Source organism: Camelina sativa, chromosome 8 (genome assembly GCF_000633955.1).
Source record: "Camelina sativa cultivar DH55 chromosome 8, Cs, whole genome shotgun sequence".
Taxonomy (NCBI): domain Eukaryota; kingdom Viridiplantae; phylum Streptophyta; class Magnoliopsida; order Brassicales; family Brassicaceae; genus Camelina; species Camelina sativa.
In genome coordinates, this window is record NC_025692.1 from 23,846,797 (window position 1) to 23,864,447 (window position 17,651).

The 17,651-nt window shown below is 40.4% G+C and overlaps 2 protein-coding genes across 2 annotated transcripts; both read right to left on the minus strand.

The window, feature by feature from the left end:
• On the minus strand, positions 3,358 to 5,432 carry LOC104708232. Its single transcript, XM_010424768.2, has 4 exons — positions 5,345 to 5,432; positions 5,001 to 5,127; positions 4,252 to 4,911; positions 3,358 to 4,164 (listed from the first exon to the last, which is right to left on the minus strand). Exons 2-4 carry the CDS (start codon positions 5,078 to 5,080, stop codon positions 3,543 to 3,545), a joined length of 1,362 nt encoding a protein of 453 aa, XP_010423070.1. The 5' UTR covers positions 5,081 to 5,127; positions 5,345 to 5,432; the 3' UTR covers positions 3,358 to 3,542.
• On the minus strand, positions 5,727 to 17,651 carry LOC104708231 (U3 small nucleolar RNA-associated protein 20-like). The gene is made up of 29 exons (XM_010424767.2): positions 16,934 to 17,651; positions 16,712 to 16,843; positions 16,457 to 16,614; positions 16,296 to 16,340; positions 15,928 to 16,006; positions 15,778 to 15,851; positions 15,485 to 15,591; positions 15,212 to 15,385; positions 14,809 to 15,012; positions 14,508 to 14,685; positions 14,349 to 14,423; positions 13,938 to 14,263; positions 13,669 to 13,861; positions 13,328 to 13,571; positions 12,883 to 13,222; positions 12,614 to 12,788; positions 12,390 to 12,530; positions 12,039 to 12,288; positions 11,537 to 11,941; positions 10,985 to 11,454; positions 10,755 to 10,891; positions 10,489 to 10,670; positions 10,006 to 10,395; positions 9,802 to 9,927; positions 9,636 to 9,701; positions 7,798 to 9,554; positions 7,429 to 7,714; positions 7,001 to 7,225; positions 5,727 to 6,851 (listed from the first exon to the last, which is right to left on the minus strand). Exons 1-29 carry the CDS (start codon positions 17,000 to 17,002, stop codon positions 5,937 to 5,939), a joined length of 7,923 nt encoding a protein of 2,640 aa, XP_010423069.1. The 5' UTR covers positions 17,003 to 17,651; the 3' UTR covers positions 5,727 to 5,936.

Consider the following 17,651-nt stretch of genomic DNA (forward strand, 5'->3'; position numbering starts at 1 on the left):
CGTGGTGGACGATCTAACGGCGGCCACGGCGCCGGAGGAGGACGAGGCCACAACGGTCCGACCAACGGAGTTCAACAGCCGGCTAACCAAGTACTGGCGAACCATCAAGAGGAGATGCTCCAGGCGGACGAGCTACCTGGCCCACCCAAGCGACTGAGAGGGCAAAATCCCGAGCGGGCCAATTCTCCTGCCCGAGGACGAATAACCATGATACTTGGCCCACCAGAGGACTGCGCAGACTCCGTCCGTGAACTAAAGAAGAGGGCACGTCAAGTTTGCAGCCTTCAAGCAGCCCCAAGCGAACCTCCACTTTGCTCGGACCCCATATCGTTTACTTCGGAAGACGCCAAGGAAATCCAACACCCCCATTCGGACCCTCTAGTCATCGAAGTCTCCATGGGCGATTTCGACGTTGAACGGGTTTTGGTCGATACGGGAAGTACCGTCAATGTGATATGCTGGCAAACGCTAGAAAAAATGGGTGTCACGCCGGAACAACTGAAACCCGAATCCCGCACTCTGACGGGCTATGATGGGGTCGCCAAACTTTCGATGGGCGATGTGAAGTTGCAGGTACGAGCCCGCGGATTGTCCCGGAAGACCAAGTTCGCAGTCATCGACGCGCCTCCAGTCTATAACGCCACTTTGGGGGTACCATGGATATACGCGATGCAGGCCGTACCATCGACCTATCACCTCTGCCTCAAGTTCCCAACCACCACGGGAATCTGCACACTTTATGGTGACCAGAGGGTAGCCTGAACTTGCTCTGTTATCGAGAAGAAGCAGAGGAAGACTGAAGACGCATAGCAATTACAGAGCGGGGACCATCTTATCGGTCCCCATAAGCCGGAAAGAGATCGCCTCAAGTCTCCGGAGTGCCGAATCTTTCAGGTGAACATCGATCCCTCCGACCCCTCACGAACTGTTGGCATCGGTGCTGAACTGGAGGAGCACATAAAGTCAAAGCTGATCGCTTTTCTGCAATCTCGGTCCTCCACATTCGCTTGGTCAACGAAGGACATGATCGGGATTGACCCCAATGTTATCTGCCACAAGCTCAACGTCGATCCCACATTCAGACCAGTAAGGCAGAAACGACGACGCCTGGGTCCAGATCGAGCCAAAGCAGTTCAGGACGAGGTCGAGCGGCTGCTCAAAGCTGACCAAATAATGGAGGTCCAGTACCCTGACTGGCTGGCCAATCCAGTCGTGGTCAAAAAGAAGAACGGTAAATGGAGGGTATGCGTGGATTTCACCGATCTCAACAAAGCTTGCCCCAAGGATAGCTTTCCTTTGCCACACATAGACCGTCTCGTCGAAGCCACGGCTGGAAACCAGCTGCTCTTATTCATGGATGTCTTCTCAGGTTACAACCAGATCGCCATGAGTTCGAATGACCGCGAAAAAACGGCATTCATAACGGATAGGGGGACTTATTGTTATAAGGTCATGCCGTTCGGACTAAAAAACGCCGGAGCAACCTACCAACGACTGGTAAACATGATGTTTGCTAGTTTGCTTGGAAGAACCATGGAAGTCTACATCGACGATATGCTGGTTAAATCTTTGATCGCAGAACAACACATCGAGCATCTCGCCGAGTGCTTCGATATCTTGGATCATTTCCAGATGAAACTGAACCCAATGAAGTATAAGTTCGGAATCACTTCAGATGAATTCTTGGGGTATACTTCTCTAAAATCATTGTGGAAATCCAGTTTGTACACTCACCAAAGAAAACTTCTCTAAAATCTTCCAATAAATATTATAAATAAAAAATGAAAATTGTTGGGCCCATCGGCCTTAAAAAGAAGAACGGAGATTTCTCATTCATTAAAACAGTTATATATATAATTTAGGGTTTTTGATCCGCGCTCTCTCTCTCTCTCTTTGTTTTTTTTTTCTTTTTCTTTTGGGATGAGGAACACCACCAGCTTAGATAATATAAGGGATGTTATGTATGATATCCGAAGTGCAGCAAGGGCGGCGTATAGGTTCGGAGAAACAGCAAATCGGCTAAGAATACAGGTACATTATTAGACTTTGGTCCGTACGTGTTGATATTAAGAAGGGTCTCAAAATTAAAGCTACCGTGTGTCTTTCTTTTTCTGTCGGGGTGGGTTTTATTTTAAGACAGAGAGGTTGGATAGGCAGCAAGATGAATTGGAATATTTGATAGCAAGATGGAGCAAGCATGTGGAGGGAGTTTATGTTATGGCCTCTACTTTCCATTCCTTGCAAAATTTGGTCCAAGGCTTGACGACATCATCCCCGTTGCCCGAGTTTAATATTCCTGTCAGTGCTATGGGCCTAGGACCTGTCACCCCTGAGGATATCTTGAAGGCCCACAAATTTGTGCCTGAGGGGAAAACCACAGTTTGCAACTGTCCTCGCGCTTCAAGTGGAGCTCACTCCAGAGGCCTGTCATCTAGCTGACACATTGGGAGTCAAAGTCATCTGTGCCGACTCCGCTGGTCAACTGCACCAACAGTATAGGGAGTATACCAATGAGCTGCGAAGGGACACGAGGGCAGAGAGTTATGAAGCATTCTCCCCATGCGTTCTCTCCATGTTACCCAAGTGTGTGCTTAACAAGGAAGACCCTATTGTCGTTGGAGTTTATGTCGTTGAGGGTTCACTTATGGTATTGGTTTGCTTTTCTTCACTTTCTAGCTCTGGTAGAATCGGTGTTTGGTGTTTTTTTTTTAACTTCCTCTTCTTTTAATTTGGTTCAGGTAGGGACTCCATTATGCATTCCACACAAAGCTTTTATCAATATAGGACGTGTTGCATGGATTGAGAAGGACCATCAACCTGTCGATGTTGCCAGGCAAGGCGAAAAGGTGATTATCAAGGTTGTTGAACCAGACCCCAAAACAAAACAATTGATGTTGGGAAGAGATTTTGACGTTGGAGATGTTCTTGTCAGCCGCATCTCGGGGAGATCTATCTACCATTTCATAATTCCAAGCTAATGACTGGGTGGGTCGAGATCAACCTTCAACACAAAAAAAAAATAATCTCATTCTGTACAACTAGCGATCAACTGTTATAAGTCTGGCTATGACACGCAATGGTATTCTCTCGGTGGTCTGGTTCAAGCTTTAGTTAGTATTTGTACTTGTTTTAACGCTTAACATTATCTCATCCTGGATATAATATACATTATTCTCTTAATTATCTCTTTTGTTTCATAATTAACGCTCTTAGATGGAGACCAAAATCTTTGCGGGTAAAGTTTATGAATTACAACATTAAAATCTTGGTTTATAGGCATTTAGAGTCGGATCTCAAAGGATTACAATTCAAGTAATATCTTGGAGATCAAGTAATTGTTATTTATGCAAACATCCATGATTAAACGAAACGTTATTTATGCAAAAATCCATGATTAAATTTGACAAGTCAAACCAAAGTTTATGATTTCACCAAGCAAAACAAGTTGGCAGGAACGAACAAAGTCCGGAGACATACAAAACAAGGGAACTCTACTCCGACGTACGACGATACATAGAAGCAAGAAGACACCTGCTACTAGGCTAATGCTGCTGTTTTGCTTCTTCTGTTTCTTTCAAAAAAGGCTGAAACAAGTCCATAAGCATCTCACGCCTCATCGCGTTTCGAGCCCATGCTTCCTCGGTACCTCGGTTAAAAAGAGACTTCCACAAACCCAAAATGTTAGACTCCATCGCTTCCCTCGCAAACCCATTTGCCTCTGAAACATCCTTGGCACACCTCAACTTCTCCTTGACCTTCTTCAGCAATTCTTCAACCCGAGACGTATACTCTCGTCCACCTGCCGAGGTTCCATTTACTTCGAGTCTCATAAAAAGATTGTGCAAATCTCTGATTCCAGCAACAAAATCCTCCCAAGTCGTCCTGATCAAATCCCAATGGACCGACTTGTAACCACTGTGATACACTCCATTCTTCGGTTTGATATTTCTTGAGTAGACATGATGCATCCCACGAAGCAGCCTTTCTCCAACGGGACTACCAGTTTTCCGGAACCTCCAAACACTTCTCCACAACTTCAAGCAGAACTGTAACACACTCCAGATTTCATCACTCAGCAAGAACATCGACTCAGCCACACATAGCGAGAGCTCAACTCCTAGTTGCACAACCTCCTCTCTAATCCCCTGCATTGGAAATTCTGCCCTGCCAAACCAACAACAAAAAGAAGTCAGATATGAAGACAGACTTTGTTTGTAACATGAGTGAGTGGAGGCCAAGTAAAACACTGACCCTAGAATGTAAGGAGAAGTAACGGGCAGTGACAGTATCTCGCAATGGCAGGAATCGTCCAATATATGCTGAAACAGGTCGCTAATAATCCTATCCCTCGTCACTTCTGGACTTGGTTCGCCAGCAGCATCTTCGTCGTCAAAGAGAGACTTCCACAGGTAAGAAATGCTACACGCAACAGTCTCCCTGGCAAAACCATTCAGCTCTGAAACATCTTTTGTGGACACCAATTTGTCCTCTAACTTCTTAAGAACTTGTTGCTTGTATTTTTCAACAGCGGAAGATAAGAGCCGATCATCGAAAGAGCAATCTTTCTTCCTGAGAAGCAAAACAAGGCGATTCAAAACAATGACCCCTTCGGTAAAATCATTCCAAGTGGTCTTGACGAATTCCCATTGGACCGAGTTGCCACCATCCGGACAACAAACCGGCGTGTTCTTGGGTTTGATGTCCTTTGAGTAGACATAGTGAAAAACGCGAAGCAGCCTTTCTGACACAGGATCGGAGGGAGGTAATGTATATCTCCACAGCTTAAAGCAGAACCACAACATGGTGTGAATGTCATCACAGAGCAAGAACATGGATTCAGCAACAGAGACTGAGAGCTCAACTCCTAGTCGTACAAGCTCCTCTCTAATGTGCTCTTTCCCAGAGGACGTCCTACAAAAACAAGAAGTCAAGTCAGTGTTCAAGCTAGGCATGCAAACTCTCAAAAGGGAAGGGACAAGAGAGTAAAATCGATCACTGACCCCGTGGCGTATGGATAGTATATGAACGATGCTGGACGGATGCGACGCATAACACCATCTGTCGTCGGTTTGGGTTCCATCTCTCTGAAAAGGCTTTCCAATAATCAAACCCCCCCTGCAACTAGATCTTATCATCAAAACAAACACGATAAGAAATGCAGATTTTTCAAAAATTCCCAACTTATTAGAAAACAAAACCCTAGACAAGACGAAGACGGTGATAAGCTAAATCGTGACTATATTCATTCAATCAAAATGAATCAACGTCGTCACATCAGAGTTTCTATATATAAATAAAGCTTTCGGAGGTAAGAAGAAAAAAAAAAGAGAAACGAAGCACATACCTCGTCGTCGTCGAGACGGGAAATTTCAAATCGTTATACTATAAGCAAGCTCGGGGATTTTTTTTTTTTTTCTAGTCGGCCCTAAGATAAAAAATTTAGAATACGATTGTACTATTGTAGTATTATTTTACTAATTGATAAAGTGGTTGATTTTTTTTTGGCATCCTGAGAAACGGAGAGCCTCTCCGGGAGAGGTAAATAAATTTTATTTCTTACCGTCAAACAAAAACTTATTGGGTGATTCATTATAGTTTAGTTCACTTGTTGTTGTGATCCATAGGTGAACTAGGGTGTGAACGTTGTTCACTAGAGGAGAGAGTTTTTAACCTGTTTGATTGACCTGGGAAATCCAGGAAGAAGCTTTCTCAATTATTCCAATATCTCTCCCAACTGATCTCTAGTTAAATTTCATATATAAATCAGCTAAATTAAATTTCTAGTTAGTTAATACATTTACTAGTGTATCTTCTTACTGAAGAAAAGTCTAACTATCGTCCGCAATCATATTGGAGATCAGGAGATGATGAATTGGAGGTGAAATAAAATAATCAGGTTTTTATAAGTTATTCCAGTTCTAATCAAAAGGGTAACTCTAACAGCGTGACCATCTTTCCATTTTACTGCTTATAATCCTCCTTTTCTTGTTAGCCTTGTTCTTTGAAGCTAGCTTTAGTTTCCTCTTTGCGTTTCTCTCAGGGTTTATCACCGCCATTAGCTTCTCCTCACGCTTCCTCTTCTCCCTCTTGGCTTCCAAACTCTTTTTGATCTCGCTGTACACTTGCACAAACACTTGGCTACCTAACCTCTCGTCTCTTATACTGTATCTTACCTCTTCCGCTAGCTGTTTCAACTCACCTGAGATGACTTTCCCTGTAAACCCTTGGCAAACTTTGTACAGCGGAAACAGAATTCTGTAGGCATATAGGCGACAGTCTTCTTGACTCAACTTTGACGCAAATTCTTTATACACGCTCAACACAATTCTCACGATTCTCGTATGAATCACGCCCATATCAAGGGCAAGCTTCCCCATTCTTTTGAGCAAACTTCCAATTAATACCTTTCTTACATCATCTTGGCATTTCTCGCTGCCTGAAATAAGAGCCAAGAAAGTAGACCTTACTTTCCCTGAATCATATAGTACAAAGGCTTCAAGGAACTCCGCTTGCTCATCCTTGTCAAGACTGGACCAGTACTCATGATCTGACTGTCCAATCCTTAAATGAAGACCAGAGACGGCAAAAACAATATTCTGTATGACAATATCTTCTTCAGTAGGATCATTGTTTTGGTCGTTGCCTTCTTCTGCAATGGCATTCATCTTTAACTGGAAGCAAAGAGAAGCAGCTACCATGAAAAGGCTACTTGGCTTGCCAAGAAGAGAATCAGCTACTGTTTTCCGAGACTCGGCTAATTTCTTGAAATAATAATTCAGGAGCCGGCAGGTTATAATTTGCAACCATTTGTGTGGGTGCAACAACAACTTAAACACCCATTTCCATACATCCTGAAGAAACAAGGAAAAAAAACTTATGTTATTTCTTTCAGAGGAGAATTTCTTTCAAAGGAGAAACAGCAAAAAGATCATTATAGACCATCAAAGGAAATATTGAAATGATTAACGAGACAACAACTTAGATTTGTTGACAACATTACCTCTAAATGTTTTTCAAAACATAAACCAGGAAACTGCTTGAGCATCTTCTCTATCATCACAAGAGAGTAGTATGCTTCCTTCCAGAAAGGAATGCTGCCTTCCTCAACAGTATTATTTTGCAACTGTACAGCAGACTCCAAAATCGGTTTAGCCTCCTGCAACAATATACTCTGGATCTGCTCCGAAAATGCCTCCTTCCTGACTTCAATGAAAAATCCCAGTACCTGCACAGCCATCCAACAAATGAATGAGAGAGCCGCAAAAAGTAACGCACATACCACAAAAACAAAGCTTTGTGACGATGTTACAAGCCATAAATTCCCAATAAGAAGCATGTCAAGTTATAAATTATTTCATATAATTCCTACTGATCTGATATATAACTATCGTCAAGCAGAACATGCGCGGGGCCCTCAGAGCAATTTACCTGTGCTGCTGTAGCCTGTGTGTTCTCCTGCTTATACCAACCCAGACATAGCTCAAGACAGAATTTATAATTACTAGTGCGACCTATCAGAAGTTCCATCAAATCACAGATCTTGGACAGCGAATCTTTAGCATCATCAGTTGCCAAGCGACGAGTAAGCTCAACAAACAAGATTTGAGACTGCTGGTCAAGAACTGACTGCTTCCCGAGTTTAGGTTGTGAGAATTTCTTGATAAGATCTTCAAGAACCTCAAGAACTACTTCTCTTCCACTTGAATGTTCATAGCTGGTGGAAGAAAAATACAGTTAATATTTGAAACAAAATACGAGGCCATATTTCCACAAAGCTTAATTAGTGCACATACATACCTCAGATTTTTCAGCAGAAAGTTAAAATGTCCTTCTAGGCGTTTCTTAGAGAGTGTATGATTCACCAAAAAATCTATAAGTAACTCTTTGCACTTCTTGCAGACTGATTCATCCTTATGTGTGATCATCAACTTGGAAACCTGATCCGCAGCATCATATATCTTCGGAACTTTTCTTTTCACAATGGCCTTGAGAAGTGAAAGAGAAGCATTCAATGAATCCACAGATGGATCCGATTCCAGATCAACAAACATGGGGAGCTGAATCAGCATATTCAACTCCTCAGATGAGAAAATGAATTTTTCATTGCCGAGAACAGCTTTTAAAAGCTTTTTGCCTGACTGCACAAGATGACTACTGGAACTCACTGCAGACTCAGCAGTGATGGTTATCACTTTACCTGCTTCAGACTTGAGAGAGGGCAAAGGTAAGTTTATTAATGCAGTGAAACAACTAACAGATGAAGATACAACATCTTCATATTTAGAGCTCAAGCACCCAACAAGTAGTTTGACAAATGGATCCAACTTCGACACCAGCTCTTCATTAGTATTGCTGGGTTGGATTTTCTTCAGTCTGTTGTCCAATAAGTCCAGAGCAAACACGGTTATGAGATGTGGACATGACTTACCACCACAAGTCTCTTGCAGATGTCTCGATTTCCTTTTCTTTTTGGATGGTAGAGAAGACGCTTGGTCTCCAAGGCAACTCCTGTTGTTAATACCATCTTCCACACGGTGGTATATAAAACAGAAAAGATCTCCTTGATCCACAGATGGATTGCCTTCAATACCAAATGCAATATGCTTTAACGTATCCTCCAGTTTGGATTTTAAATTTGAAGTCATAGGCCTCTGCAGCTGTCTAGTCACCAGAGAAAGGAGCTTCAATGCATGGCTTCTAAACGTTACATTTTCAGCAATCAATTTCAGAGTAGCAAGTGACTTGCGTGTTTTCGTTTCTTTCTTCGTCTTCAATGAATATTTTCTATCCTCTTTGTGTTCATCAATATCTCCAAGGATATCAGCTTCCACCACATCAAGGAGATTTTCCAAACAATGATCCAACATCCAACCCGTAGGGTTTGGCAGGCACTCCGATAAGATGGAATTGACAGTGTACCCGAGCACATGCACCTCAGATCCTTTTTTAAGTAATGAAACTAGTTTTTGAAGGAAAAGTTGAAAGTAACCCTCCAGTCCAAGTTCCTTCAAACAAGCAGCCAGAACCTTTCTGGCCTCATCACGTGTACGGTCCTCCCGATGCCTCAAAAATTTGGAAATTTTATAAACTAGAGAATCAAGATTTGAGTCCATTATCTCTTTGGGGAGCAGCTTTAGAACCTTCACCGCAGCTACATAGCTTCTCAGAGTAACACTATCAGACTCAGAATCCATCAGCTTCTGTATCTTGGGAAGCAAGGTTTTCTCGAGGCAAGTCCTAACCTCCTGTTCGTGACCATCTTTTGCAAAATGAAATTTGTCCAAAATCGAGCAGACGAGATTCAGCAGACGCTTTCTCTTGTCCTCCGTATGCGTCTTCATCTCACGGAAACACCGATTCAGCAGAGCGTAGTACGAACACCAACTCATATGAGCTGACACGGATGCAAGGGCTTCTGCGCATGCGTCTTGGAGATTTTGAACATTTTTATCTTGACCTTTTCTATTCTGACCTTTTCTGTCTTGACCTTTTTTACCTTCTCCATCAAGCAGCATGTTGAAAAACACGGAGACTAGAAGTTTTCTCACTACGCCCTGCAACCCCAATAGCCATTGGTCATATTGACACTACAAAAAAATAGAATTCAAAGAATCTAAGAGACGCAAAGAGATCACCTCAGGCAGACTGCTATCTTTGATCTCCTTGGAAAAACGGTTAATCGCCTTTTTTCTACGGTATATCTACAAGACATTTAAAAGAAATAAAAGTCACTATAAGGTTTCTATCATCTTTCATAAACTATAAGCTGCAAAGATACGAAATGTGAAGGAGTCATTTTACCTGAATGCTAAGGACGTTTTTAAAGAAATCAACGTCATCGTTTTCAGAGCATAAGGGTCCGAATGCAGCAAGATTCCCGGAATCTGGAAGTTTTGTCACCATTTTGCGTATCAAGAGAATCTCCTCCTGCAGCAAAATTATTCGTTTCTAAGAATCTTTAATGCAAACAAGAGAGCCAAGGATATCCATCTTACAAAGCAGTACCTTTCCACTAGAAATTCCTCTGTTTAGTGCATCTCCAATGTGTTTCAAAATAAACTTATTTATAATCCACAACACACGATCTCCTGTCCAGCTTGCATCAAATTTTGAAACCTCTTTGCCATTATCAGAGTGAGCTGAAGCCTCTTGGCAAAGTATGGAAGCTGAAAATTTAATAAAAGTGCACAAGAGGTTGAATGCACAATCCTTCAAAGTAACTTCTGATGATGATATGTTGTATAAACTCTGTGAGAGTATAATCATCATCTGCTGCTCCGAGGATTTGGTAAAGAAATCTGCATCAATCTTTGCATAAGCTTTAATTATTGTTTCATAGTCAAGGTCATCAACTTCCATAGGTGAGGTTGCATTCATATCGCTGACGCATTTCGCCTGTAGGATGACGCAACCAGTAGTTTGTTACAGTCTCAAAACAAAATGGGAAGTAAATGACTCACAGCTTCAAACAGAGATTTGTATACTTACCATTAGATCCAGAGAGAGGTCGATTTTTGCAAGAGATTCAAAAAGATCACAAATGCATAATCTAACATCAGGTGCAGCATCAACAAGCAGAGGAGAGATTGTATCAATAATTTTGCTAGTACTCTCACTCCCAATAAACGATGTGATGTCCTTAATGGCTACCAAAGCCTCACGATGAATATCTGTATAAACAATAAGACAGTCACACAATAGACAATCAATATTAAATTCTAACCAAGAAAAGAAATGAGTAACAGTAACCATACCAGAATCTTTCACACGTTTATCCAAGAAAGACAGCAAGATATCCAAATACTCCATTACATTAGATTCATCTCCGATGTGCTTCGACAATAGTTTAAGTATCTTAATCTCTCTTTCTCCATGATACTTGAATGTTTTCCTGCTCATAATTAACCCCGCTTATTTTTCGAACAAAAGAAGTAGAAACAAAAGACGAAAGTAAATAAGTCTTTTAATTAACAAGAGCCCTTACCTTTTCAAACTATCCCAACGGAAAAGAGAATGCAAGCTGTTAATCAGTGCCTCTATATATGGATCTAAGAATCCTTTGATCATATGGTCATCATCTTCATGATCATCCAAGTCACTCTCAAGACAGAGCAGATTCTCTATGAAACTCAAGGCAGAGGACTTTATAGCTTCTGAAGCTGTGGTCACTGTTATAATTGAAAAAATGTCTGGAACAAGAGACTCTTCCCGACATAACAAGGTGACGAGACTGCGGCTTTTACTCATCGACAAGAAGCATGAGAACAATGAGCTTGGTTTCTCACTGCTAGAACCCTCCTGCTTAAAACTCTTGATTAACGAATTCACTGCAGAAAAGAAGAGGTCCCAGAACTCAGAGCCAAGATCACAATCCGTGTACTTTTCAAGAACACGAGCAATGATCTTCAAACATAAGGATCTCAACTCTTTAAACTGCTTTAAAGAACTGCCAGCCTACACCAAACAAAAAAAAAAACAGAGTCAGTCAATATGTTCCAAAGAAATGACATGAGCGGAAACCTTATAACAATTTTACCTGGTCGTGATACGTTGAAACACTCTCTTTATCAATGCTCTTTTCTTCGTCGATATTTGGATCATAGGTTATTAATAGCCGGACAGCACATCCCATCAGAAAGTCTAGAAATGGTCGGACATGTAATACATCAAAGACTTCAAGTATGTGTTGTATGACATGAAGAAAACCAAATTTCTTCTTCCAGGATAAGGTCGAAATAGCATCGGCGTTGATAGATTTGAGGAAATTCGACTTTTGGAAATAATCCAGAGAGCTTTTGCCTGAGCTCCAAAACAAGTCCATTGTATCCTCTGATATGATGTTTAAAGGCTTCATCAACAATGCGAAGAACAGAGAAAGTTCATTAACATCTAGCTGAGATATAAGGCCAAGAACCGCCTCCCGGTGACGAATACTTGTATGCTGAGAAAAGAAAATGAAAAAAAAATTTACTGAGACCTAAATGATAACCCGCATTGGCAAAGGTGAAGTAAACTAAAAAGAAAATATTAGTATGTACCTTACGCGACGCTGAAGTCTTCAAATTCCTAACTTTAGGCATGAGGATCCTGATTACAAGAGAAACAAAATGACATCTGTGAGCTTCTTCGATATCCATGGAGAAGTTCCAGGTCGCGAGCTCTTCTCTCAGTTCTTTTGGTTTGATCAAATTCTCCAAGCGATGGCGGTGTGGGAGTAGATAGTCATTCCACAACACAAGGCACTCTAGGACACTCATTTGTATTTCAGCATCATTATGGTCCAGGAACCTGGTAAAACATCCAAAGAACACAAAACGCATGCAGAGAGATGTCAACGAAATTATCTTACTCCAAGATATTTAAAAGAGCAGTGGATTATCAAAACAAACCTGTTCTCCATAACATCGTTTACAAACTGACTAAAACAACAAGACCTCGGATTCTTCATCAACTTCAGTAAAGTCAACCATTGTATAAGCAAACCCTTCCACTCCTCCCCTTTACAAGCTCCGCCATTATATAATCCGACCCTACAACGTAGAGAGAAAGACTTATGGCAACAGATGAATTAAGTTACTCTTCAAGAACAAAAGACGTAGTGATCTATGATTACCTCAAAGGATTTTCGCTGTTGTATCCCAAAAATTTCAACAACAAAGGGAGAAGATCAGAGACTCGAGACTGTGCAACAGAGGGAATTTTTTGTAAGGTCTTGAGCAACAGAGATACTACTTTTCCAGTAGGTGTGGACCGTATAGTATCAGACGAATTAAAACGCTCTATCAGAACTGAAGATTGAATAAGACAAACATTAGAACTATAAAGAAGAGAAAAAAGATATATAGATGAAAAGGATACTGTAAGAGATGCAAAAAACCCTACCAGTATGCATCTGTGAAATGCTGTCGTTTTCATTCTCACTATGACTGTCGAGTGCTTCAAGTTTTAGTTGGCACTGCCCCAAATAATGGACAAAATCATTCCACACAGCTCCTGTGTGCTTCTTCATAAGAACCGCAAGGCACTCAGATACGGGTTCCCATATTTCAGAAAATTGATTATAAAATAACCCTATCATTCCCTTAAATACAAGTGGCACATATGTGTCATGTATCCTGCCAGCAGAGAGATAATTTTGTATTGTATTAATGCCCTTGACCAACTCCCTTTCAGTCGATACTGTGAGATGAGACTCCTCGATTGCTTTCAATAACTGAAGAACCTGGTAATTTGAAGGGAATAAGTTATTACAGATATTACTGTTAGTAATACAATCAGGATTTGAGGATAAAGCTTTTGGAATACCGAAGTAAGGATATCTACTCACATTGTTGCTTTCAGGGGAAGACTTTTGAATGACTTCAGTTTTCAGTTTCTTCATTGGAGGATGCTCTTCAAAAGAAGGGTTGGGATACAAAGTTTCAAAATGGCACAAAATCCTTAAAGTCACAAGACGGACGTCTTTTTTCGAGTGACATAAATTTTCAGAAAATATGTCAAACGCATCTTCAGCAATATTTGCTTGGAGCTCTGGGCATGCCTTAGAGAGATCATTCTTAGCTAATAGAGGCCTGTGATTAAAAAACGAATCAGTGTACCATCACAGAGTCATTAAACATGGAGAAGAATAATACTGAATATACAAACCGCCAGAACATATAAACTCACCTATACACAAAATCCAAATAGTCAGTCACAGGAGACAGCACTTGTACACATGACTTGTAAGATTTAGCAAGAGACAAAGCTTCCTCTAGATCACTGTCGATGAGTCTTCCACTAGAAGAGAATTTGTGACATGACCTCAAAGCAGCACCAAGTAAGCTCTGCCACATCAGTTCCGGAGCACTAAAAGTATTTACTGAAAAAGCATGAAAAAGTTGAGTTATGTGATAACTTCTAAGAAATAAGACCTGAATGACATGGCAAAAACTTACCAACTGAGACTGACAAATGCTGTATGAGAGTGTTCTTAAAGCAAATCAGCAATGATGGATCCACTTTAAAATAGGGAAAACATTTGATAGCTCCAAAAGCAGCAGCCAACTCAGCCTCTTCAGTTTGAGCTAATCCTATATTCTCTATATTCGTTTGGATTTTCTTAATCTTCTCTTCCAAGAACTCATGAATTCTCTCAAATTTGCTCTCAAATGATTCATCTATGATGTTCACCTTGTCATGACTTGTTGGCTCACTCTCACACAGTGATAGTAACAGAGGAATAACCTCCTCAGGAGACACCAAAATCATATTGTTGATCGATCTGCAATACACAAGTTAGTCACTAAAGACATAAATGAGAGGCAGAGTTAGAGAGGTAATAGAAAAAAAAACGACGTGGGTCTTACCTTAATATATTACTACTAAAGGCTTTCAGAACTAATTTATCCTTCCCTAGCAACTCCCGCAAAAAATTTAGCAAACTGCAAAGATTGCATGCTCAATTATAAAAAACATAGAAAATTTAACGTTGAAAAGTATAAACAGATCAATTGTATACCAAATACCTCGAACAGTTCACGGAAAAAATGGGGGCCCATTGCGAAGCAATGGATTCCATTTCATTGGCAGCACTGGGACTGTCAATGGTGCATAGCATTAGTCCCATAACTTTATCAAGAACAGCAGAGGAATCCATAAAAGTTGGCACAATCTGGCTCACGAGTTCAACCAAATATGGGTAATCTGTTACACATTGACAACGACATAAATTGCCAATACGATCATGAAAATGTATGTTTTAATGGGTGCACAGAAGAAAGAACAACAGCAATAAAGTCGAAAAATTTGGATTACTTAATAACTCACCATAAACCTTGAGACCTTTCTCAACCCTAACAACTGACGTAAGCAGAGTCAGGAGTCGGCTTAAATGAGCTGTTGCTTTGTTTTTGATTGATTCTTTTGTTTCTTCATACAGGCAGTTCCACATAACAAATAATTCTTCTGCTTTAAAATCCTTGCATATTCTTTGCAAAGTTGAACTCAAAGCTTCTACTATACTACAAGAACCTGGAAAACGAAATACAGGGTCCAACCAAGATCAGAAGAAAGGGAACCATGTAAAACAGCTTAGGAGTATAAATTCAGGATTAAACCAACACCAACTTCCCATTCTCTAAACTTAATTCCTAAACTAATTTACATGCGAAACAGAGATCATTAGACTTAATGAAATATTCCAACGCTATGTTTAGAAAAGAGGACTTGCCCTGAGGAAATTGAACACCCAAGGACAATGTTGAATCTTTCAGCAAGAAACTCAAAACCTTCCCAGCTTTGGAATGGAGATGCTCAGAGGTACCCCTCATCACATGATATAGTATACTATCTCCTCCACATTTTTTCAGTGGATATGCAATTTCGGAGAGGATCCTTTTGATCCCTGCAATGTTCATGGGACAAGAGTCAACTGGACTGTCCCTAACATAGATATGAAACTAACAAAAAGAGAGAGAGAGAGAAATGAAAATCAATTCATCACCTATTTCGAGTTGCTCATCCCGTGCAGTCCTCAACAAAAATGATATGGAAGGTGACATCAATTTGAAGATATGTTCGCCGGGGTAATACCTCAGCTCCAATGTATCCCTACATCATCAAACGAAGATTCTTTTAGAAAGTAAAGAAAACCCTACAGCGTAAGATTTAAGAAACCCCTACAATATGTGTTTTAAATGTATTTTGACCTTAACGGAAGACAACTACAATATTAGTCCATAGCAAATAACCTAAGTCAGGCTGCTAGTAACAGATAAACCTCCTCATTCTACTTACCTGAGAATACCTTCGATGTCGCATATGAGATACTTCTGCAGATCCCGCACTATGTGCGACCATGATACGAATATCTGCCAAAAAAAAAAAAAGAAGATAATATTAAGCACTGTCCTGAGGGGAGAATATGTTAGACAAGAGAGCAAAAACCTGCTCAAGAATATCTGGTTCTTTCTGTCCACCATTTTTCAGGAGAGTCACTATGGAGTTAACAAGCCGCGGAAGGAAGCTAGACAAAAGCAACAATTGGTTAGAAGATATAAGATCCAATGTACGCAAATGCAAAGAGAAGGAAGCGAGACAACAAAATTTCAATAGCAGTTTGTAAGCATTGCATTTAAGGGCGGTTACTAAATCAGTTCACACAAGTGAAAACAATTCAAAGCAATAACTTCCACAAAGTCAGATAATTACAGAGTGTGCCTGGAAAATCTAATATATTATCCTGAGAACTTCCAAAAACCCATAAAAGAGGACTGTGCAGCTGAAAAGAATTAGAAAAAGAAAAAAATACTCACGGAAGAAAGCCGTCCAAGAGATCCCTCGATAAAGCATATATCAACCTAAGCAAAACAGAGAAAGAAAGAAGAAAAAATTGAAAAAACCAGAGATTATAAATAATTCTGTATCAGTATGATCGTGAATAAGAAGAAGTTAAGAGTGTGGAAGATAACAAAACCAGAGAAAGGCTTCGAGAGAGAATCTTGCTTTGATATGTAAACCAGAGACAAGTTTAGAGAAGATTAAATCTTGATGCAACACAACCAACGGCAGAGTTTGAACACAGGGCAGCATTTCTTCATAAAACGAGATAAAATCCGCCGCTGTATTCAGTTCCTGCGTTTAAACCAAACCAAACCAAATTGAACGAAACTTTAATACGGAAATTAAAACTTGAGAAGGGAAAACATGATAAAAAAAAATAAAAAAATACCCTGAATTCAACGAGGCAATCCTTGAGATATGTGGAACCCTGTGAAGGCTCATCCTTCACCTTATGTAAGCTCCTAAAGACTTTGAGGACTTTGCTTTCAATTTCATTCACTCTCTCGGCGAAATTCTTAAACTGAGTAAGAAACCATAGTTAAGTTAAATTAGAGAGAGCATGCATGTGATCAAAGTTCAATTACAAAAAACTCGTAAGTGAATTACGAACCATAAATCTCTTCCTTCCTTCAGAGTTGCTATGTGACTTGACAGCCCGAGAATCAGCAGCAGTCGCCATGATGAGAATTCAACAGAGATGAATGGATGCGAGAGCGAGAGCAAGATCGGCTTAATTTTTTGCGTTTGGGATGGTTGATTTCGGAGTTTGAGAGCGCGACCCGCGCGGAAGGGTTATAAATCAGTCGCTTTGGGTTTTTAGGTCAAAAGTCAAAAACCCTTAATTTTAAATAATTTGGAGACATTAATCTCCGTGTATAATAGAAACATCTATAATTTGGAGAAATTCACTCAAGGTGATTGTTAATATAACCTTATCTTTTCCTTAGATCACTTACAAGAAAGAGTTTTTTTTTGCGTTTTTAGAATCTCTCGTTGAATTCTTGTCCTGGTTCTGTCTGCTTTTTTTCTTCTCTTGTTTTGATTTGTCTCTGCTATCTGAATTGATGGATCTAGAGGCTTTCAGATCAAGTTCTCAGCTGTCATATGCTTCCTCCTCTCTTCTTTACTTGGATGATAGCATTTTTCTTATCAAGTAGCAGAGCTGAATTCAACGATTTGGTTTCTACCGCAGCTGAGTTTCATAATAAGACAAGGAACTCAACAAGATGGATAAAGCTCGATAAAGCTCTCACGGCTTGTCTCGCAGTTTCAGCGGCATTTCAACTTCGCTCTTCGTTACAGTGAATCTCATCCTTTGGGGTTTAACT